General features: G+C 51.4%; 1 protein-coding gene across 1 annotated transcript in view; it reads right to left on the minus strand.

Annotated features, from left to right (window-relative positions):
• Positions 1–7,404, minus strand: part of PACS1 (phosphofurin acidic cluster sorting protein 1) — a 186,529-nt gene that overhangs the window by 22,338 nt on the left and 156,787 nt on the right. Inside the window, exons 5-10 of the mRNA XM_017537094.2 lie at positions 6,454–6,598; positions 6,106–6,197; positions 5,942–6,022; positions 3,217–3,276; positions 2,239–2,399; positions 1,815–1,908 (exon numbers count right to left, since the gene is read on the minus strand). Coding sequence (XP_017392583.1) covers positions 1,815–1,908; positions 2,239–2,399; positions 3,217–3,276; positions 5,942–6,022; positions 6,106–6,197; positions 6,454–6,598 — 633 coding nt within the window. The remainder of the gene's footprint in view (positions 1–1,814; positions 1,909–2,238; positions 2,400–3,216; positions 3,277–5,941; positions 6,023–6,105; positions 6,198–6,453; positions 6,599–7,404) is intronic.

A 7,404-nucleotide genomic window follows, 5' to 3' on the forward strand; every position in this document is an offset into this window, starting at 1 on the left:
AAAGAACATGTTTTAGGTCAGGCACAATGGCTCATGCCTGTAATCCCAGCACTTTGGAAGGCCAAGGCAGGGGATCACCTGAGGTCAGGAGTTCAAGACCAGCCTGGCCAACATGGTAAAACCTGTCTCTACTAAAAATACAAAAATTAGCGGGGCATGGATGGCACACACCTGTAGTCCCAGCTACGTGGGAGTTGAGGCAGGAGAACTGCTGGAATTCGGGAGGCAGAGGTTGCAGTGGGCGAAGAGCTCTCCATTGTACTCCTGCCTGGGCTACAAGAGCAAAACTCCAACACAAAAAAATAAAAAAAATAAATAAGTATAGAAAGGGGGTTAAAAAAAAAAAAGCAAGGTCTCTTCAGTTCTTGGATCCCCATGAACCTGGCCTGGAATGGCATCTAGGGTGCAGGGTCTGCAAGGGCAGGGCTGGGTTTCTCACAGAGAAGAGTCTGTTTAGGCTGCAGTTTCCCACCATTTCCTGACTAACGCCGCATGGAGCACTGTCCTAACCAAAAGAGTTGGGAGAGAGCCCCACCTGGTGGCAGCAGGCAAAAGGGCAGCCAGGAGATGCTCCAAGAGACTGATTTCCAGGACTGGCACCTGGCCTTTCAGACCCGAGCTTTTCAGCAGTGGAGGCTTTGCCTGCTTCCTGACATTTCTGCACAATTACTACCTATCTGCAGGGTGAGTCTGGTATTCCCCCTGGTGAACAAAGACTAGGCTTCATCTGCCAGTAAAGCAGGCAAACAGGAGGACTCAAAGGATTTGTTTCTTTGATCTACAGAAAAAACACTGGGCTTTGGAGGGGAAACCCTAAGCTGGGCACTCACATCTCGACAATGCCCACTTGTCTTCCATTGTAAACAAAGGAAGAGCAGCTTCCCAAGGCCTGAGGTTGCTTCAGGCTCACCCACACCCCTGCCTGTGATCTGCTGAAGGGTCAGGGCCTTTCCAAGGAGGGGTGGAGCATGGCACCGGACAGGGCTCCAGCTGCTACAGTATGCCTCCTTTTCCGCTTGCTCACCAGGAAAAATGGAAACCTCTTACTAAATTATAAATTTTCTCGGGGCACTGCTCCCCTCTATGGATTCTTGGCCCAAATAAAGCCTACTAGGGCCTCCTGAGCACATCTCAGGGGCTCCCCTCCTCTCTATACCTGCTCCTTCCCCAACCTGGTGCAGGGCCACTCACCATGGGCCAAATGCCACTCCACGCCACATTCTAAGCTACCACAGAATGGACACAAAGGGACAGGTTTGTTTTTGTTTGTTTTTTGAGACGAGGTCTTGTTCTGTCACCCAGGCTGCAGAGCAGTAGTGTGATCACAGCTCACTGCAACCTCTGCCTCCTGGGCTCAAGGGGTCCTCCTACCTCAGTCTCCCGAGTAGCTTTATCTACAGACATGCACCACCATTTCTGGATAACTTCTGCATTTTTCGTAGACGGGCTTTTACCATGTTGCTCAGGGTGGTCTCGAACTCCTGGGCTCAAGTGATCCAACCGCCTTGGCCTCCCAAAGTGCTAGGATCGCAGATGTGAACCACCGTGCCCAGCAGAGGGGGAGGTGTGTTCTGAGAGGGAAGGCTTTGGGCCACAGCAGGAACAGACCAAAAGGAACACCCGGTCTGACACAGCAATGACCCTGAAGAGCTAAGCTCCCAGCGTGGACTGAGGAGAAAAACTGAGGCTAAAACAAGATGAGGCCACTTTTCTAAGGTCACAACATGAGCCCTGATCAGAGATACAGAGGGATGGAGTACTGAGCCCCGACAAGCCACAGTCCCGCCCCGTCCCACAGCCACGGTTGCGCTCACAGGGCTGGTGGTGTCTTTTCCAAGGCTGCCCTTGCTGTTGAGGCTGCCAATCTCCGTCTGGGAGCTGGACTGCGACATTCCCTCAAAGAAAGGCCTGCAGTGAAGAGCACAGCCAAGGTCAGTGCCTCCGGGGCTCAGAACAGCAAGCTGGGAGAGCTGAGTGGAGCTGGTATTCAGGGTGGGTGAGCAGGGAAGTGCAGGGAGGAGAGGTGGGACAGGAAAAAGGGGGGCTTCCGAGAGTCCTATAGGACTTCTGTAAGTGAAAGGCAAAACAGTGACCTTGTCCCAGAGAGCCAGAGGTTCAGAAAGGATGAAAGACCAAGATTCCCTGGTAATGGAGGGGGCAGCGAGGGAGGGGTCAGGAGACTGCTGTGGCCAGGAAGGAGAGGAGTTGGGAGGCCAGCTACGGAGGAGGGGGCCTCACTTGAGCTTGGGCTTCGGAGTGCTGAGGATGCTTTCTGTCTCCTCCATCTCAGGTCCACTGTCGCTGGGGTTGTACATCTCCAGACTGTCATACAATTCATCCAAGTCCTCTTCCACCTCCCGGATCTGTTCCCGGGACACGTGCTCCAGCCCAAAGCCCACCTGCAACAGGAAAAGAGTCTCTGAATTTAGAGTCATCCCTATCAACAATTTTGGTTGACGAGCAGCTCCTTTCTCTTGGGCCACCCTTATAGTCCCACTTAAGGGACACGCCAGAGCTTCAAACTGGCTGGAGTAACCTTCATGTCATTTCTGTGATCCAGCCTGAGAGCAAGGACATGGTGAGGCCACCCCCAACCCCCGCCCCAGCCGGTTCCTGCCACCACTCCACACTGGAAAGCTATGCCAGGAGGGACAGCTGAGGAATCCCGAGGACCATCGCCCATGTGGCCTCGTTCTACCCTCCTTACAGCCCACAGGAAGGTGAAGCAATTGCTCTCAGCAATTTTCATCTTTATCCCTGTTAGCCCACTGAGAAGCCTGTGGAAACGGGTCCTTTCCGGAGCTCAGGGAAAAGACTGATTCTCTCTCAGTGGCCATTCCTGGTTATTCCAGGGCTGACGACCAAGGACATTTCCACCTCCCAAGCTGCTGCTCACTGATGTTCCCATGGAGTAAGAGGGGAAATTAAGTGACAACTGCAGCGGCATCCACTGGGTCTGTCCCTGTATCCCACACCAGAGACTTGGGCGTAGCTGCGCTGCCCCCCGCTGTGTGCAAAGCCCTTCTCTCTCCTTCACTCGCTTCAGTCCTTCTTAGCCACCCTCTCCCTTAGGGCTCTACCAGGCATGCCATGGGGAACATGAATATTAATCCCGGAATCCTGACTCCCAGTGCCAATACAGAGTGCACCCCACGGATGCCGGGTGAAACCCGGGGAATTCTACTCACCATTAACCTTGGGAGTAAGGGGCCGTACCTCATCTGAAACTTTAAACCGCTTCAGGAGGGCCACAAACTTCTGTTTGATGTTAGGTTGCTGTAGGGACATATTGTATGATAGTTCTCAGACAGTGTCCACTTGGGGTCAATTTAAGTCAACAAACGCCTACTACAGCCCACTTTCGTTATGAGCTGTGGGAGGACATGAAGACTGGAGGACTTTGTCTCTGCCCTTGGCACTTGAAGCCTGTTAGGAAGATAGGCCCGAATTCCAGTATGGCTCCTGGGCCCTGGGTACAGCTGCGGGGAGGGGTAATGTCTATCCCCAGGTCCTCCGTCCTGCTCTGCCCCAACACCTCCCAAATGTGCATCTCCAGCTCATCTCTTTCTCTTGCCCTTTGGATCCACAGTGCCAACTGCTGATTCCCACTTGTGCGTGCACAGTGCGGGCAGCCAGCCTCACCAGCTCCTTGGCAGAACGCAGCATCTTCTTCCTGCACTCCCATCCTCTTACTGATGTCGCCAACGCACCTGAACCCACATCTACACCTGGAGTCTCTCCTCCGGTTCTCCCTGCAGGCCCATTCTCTACCTCAGACCCTTCCTTTTCCATCTGTGACACAACTGTTTCCATCTAGGCCTTTCTCCTTGCCTCTCTGGGATCACGGCAACGGCCTTCAGCTGGCACCTCATGCCCTGCCTGCCTATTTCTGGCCTTGTTCCCACCACAGCCCACAGTGGTCCTTCTGAGTGCAACCTGCTCATGCTACCGTCCTGTTAGAAGTCTTCATTGGCTGCCACTACTTGAACAGAGCTCAACGGTCAGGCCTGTAAGTGTCTGAAGCCTGGGTCTGCCTGTTTCTAGCCTTATCTCTCTATTTGCCCTTTCACACCCCATAGTCAAGTGGAAACTCACTGCTTTGAGTTCCTGGGAAAAAGTGCATGCTGTTGTGCTGGGCCTTTATATGGGGTATCTTCTGCCTTGAATACAAACTTTCTCCAAATCCACTTGGTGAAATTTTATTTAAAAAAACCCATCTCTCAGCATCTCATCTGAGAAGCTGTCCTGGCACTCCTGGAACAGGTGGCCACAGTCCTCTGGTGTCATTGCAAAGCTCTGTCTTATGGCATCTGTCCTACTGGGCTGTAATTACTTATTGAAATGTGTGGAGTTACTAGACGTTGTGTGCTCCTTGATAGCATGGACTGGGCCTTATCTCTCTGTCACTGGGCATGATGCTTAGCTTGTGGTCATATGTACTTCCTGCCTGAATGACAGACTCGCCATCTGGGGATGGAAAGAATGAACTTGCAAGGCTGATAGGTCTTCAAAGAAAGGGCAGAAAGGGCATTCGCAGCAGAGAAAAAAAGTTGAGCTCACAGTAACAGAGCAGCATGAGACATGTTCACAGAAGGTCAAGTACATCTGTGTTCTTGGTGGGAGAGAAGAATGCGTGTGCACAGAGGAGACAGGCACTAAGGGAGGTCACTAAGTCTCTGGGATAGAACTGGAAAGTGCCTGCAGCTTAAAAAAAATCTCTGGGGGAGTGAACATTAGCAGGAGCACTGAACTCTGTTTGTGTGCTAGTGTCATGCCAAGGAGGAGCCCCCACATAGGAAGAGGTGACTTACGAAGCTCTAGGGGAACCTGTCGGGAAGAAAATAGGGCCGCTTTCTGGTTACAGAGCAGGAAAATGAAAGCCTCAGCAGTAGGGGCTGACTAGAGAGAGCTCCTGCAGCCACTCCCTATTTCCAGAGTGCAATGGAGGTCAAGCATTGGGAGCCTTGGTGGCACACCTTATGGGGACCATGTGGAGCACCAATCAAGAGCTGGCCACCTGAGGACAAGGAAACAGTCCTCCCACTCCCTAGTCACTGACTGGATGGGAAATCCAGGTCAGTCTTATAGATTTACCTGAAGCCGAGTGACACCTCAGTGTGATGGGAGAGGTGACAGCATCTGGCCTTCATTTCCTCCCTGAAGGGGAGGGCATCTGGGCTCTCAGAGGGTTGGACGCTAGGCTAGCTCTGCACTGGGGAGAATCAGGATGCCTCTTGGAAAATGGAGCTGTGTATTCCCCTTCAGAAAAGCTCCCAGCACTTCTGGCCCTCCCATACTTCAATGCAAGAACTCCAGAATCTGTCAAAGATCACCTCGGAATTGAGTTTTTAGCTTCTCAGTCCAGGATTCAAATGTCATCAAAACAGTGACTCTTGAGGAACTTTTATGCAGGAAAAGCATCAAAAGGCACCTGGTCTCCAAGGTCATGGATCCGTTAAGGCAGGAATGATATCTGATGTGATTAAAGCTTAGCAAGCCTTATAGGAGTACTTCACGACCAGCCTATCATCTCTGCATAAGTTCAGCACATGATCAAAACTAGTGCTACTCCTAGAGGGAGCTGGCCTTCTCTCTGCAGCAGATAGCATGTGACATGAAGCAGCCACTGGAGTGGGTGGGAGGGGGTCTGTCCCCTGAAGGACCACTATCTGTTCTGAATTCTAAAAGAAGAGTTCTCCTTTTTTCTATCTGATGATAACCTGAAGGATATAATAATCTTATCAGTAATAATGGTTCCCAGCAACAGTGAGTCTAATTGGGTGGTGGTGAAGATATAGAGCATGCATCAGAATCGTGAAGGGATGACCCTGTGTTGATAGATTTTACAAAGCCTCCACTAGGCTTGAATATGCTGCTGCCAACCTACCCTCACCCAGACTGAAAATCTTAGCCAACCGCTCCCCAGACCTTTGACACTCACCCTTGTGATGGCAGAGGTTGAGGTTAGTTTCCTCCGGGTCTTCTTTACTTTCCGGAGATCTTCGTCTTCGTAGAACAGGTCCTAAGTGGATATGGGAACAGAATGAGCGTGGGAAGCCCGAGGAGCTCCTTGGATGCTCCATGTGAGGGACCACAGAAAGTTACCTGCCCGTGCAATGGATCATCGCTGCCTTCCTGTTCTGATGAGAAACTCTCTTCCTCTTCCTCAGAGTAATTGTCAATATCAGGAGAACGATCTGCAACAGACACCTGAGTAAGAAAACCTTGCAATGGGAAGGTCTGGACTGAGAGACTTCGATGGGCTGGAATCAATGGTTCTCTTTGGGTGGAAACACAGCCAGGATGGAAGGGAGGGCCAGGGCTGAAGCCATGTTTTACTTTCAAGGGTCTCTAAATATCTCTTGCCCAGGAACATTTCAGGCAGTGCCTTGTTCAGCTTTCCGACGATGGGCTCCCTGTTCGTAGGGTCTCCAGAGGCTGCATGCATCTTACCAGAGAGCTTGGATTTAATTCCTTCATGGTCAATGGGCTGGCTGGACAGGGAGTAGATCTTTATTTCTGCCACAGGCACAGAGACATCCTTCACGTTGCTGTGTAGGCCAAGCACCAGAGCGCCTTCATTAGGATGCTGCATCACCTAGAGCGAGGGGCGGCGGTTACTACAGAGGCACCTGAAGAAACGCAGCCAAGGAATGTGCAAGCAAAAATGTATTCTGATACATTTTCTTCCTCACTTTCAAATCCATGCCTACCATCCAACTGCTTCAAGGTCTTACTTTGTTTTTTATAATTATTAAAGACAGGGTCTCACTCTATCACCCAGGCTGGAGTGCAGTGGTGAGATCACGGCTCACTGCAGCCTTGACCTCCCAGGTTCAAGTGATCCTCCCACCTCAGCCTCAGTAGCTGGAACCACAGGCACACACCACCATGCCTGGCTAGTTTTTCAATTTTATGTAGAGATGGCATCTCACTGTGTTGCCCAGGCTGATCTCGAATTGGGCTTAAGTAATCCTCCTGCCCTGGCCTCCCGAAGTGCTGGAATTACAGGCATGAGCCACTGCACTTGGCCTAAGGTCTTAACTTTAAAACTATCCCCAGAAGTGCCAGCCGCTGGTCAGGGCCACATGCTTAAAGATAACAATCACAATTGAAAATGGTTGCTCAGCCAGGAACAGTAGCCTGTTCCTGTAATCCCAGCACTTTGGGAGGCTGAGGTGGACAGATTGCTCGAGCCCAGGAGTTTGAGACCAGCCTGAGCAACATGGTGAAACCCTGTCTCTGCTAAAAATAAAAAAATCAGCTGGGTGTGGTGGCACATGCCTGTAGTCCCAGCTACTTGGGAGGCTGAGGTGGGAGAATCACCTGAGCCCAGGAAGTTGAGGCTACAGTGAGCTGTGACTGTACCACTGCATTCTAGTCTGGGTGACACAGTGAGATTAT

Source organism: Cebus imitator, unplaced genomic scaffold, assembly GCF_001604975.1.
Source record: "Cebus imitator isolate Cc_AM_T3 unplaced genomic scaffold, Cebus_imitator-1.0 Scaffold102, whole genome shotgun sequence".
Classification (NCBI taxonomy): domain Eukaryota; kingdom Metazoa; phylum Chordata; class Mammalia; order Primates; family Cebidae; genus Cebus; species Cebus imitator.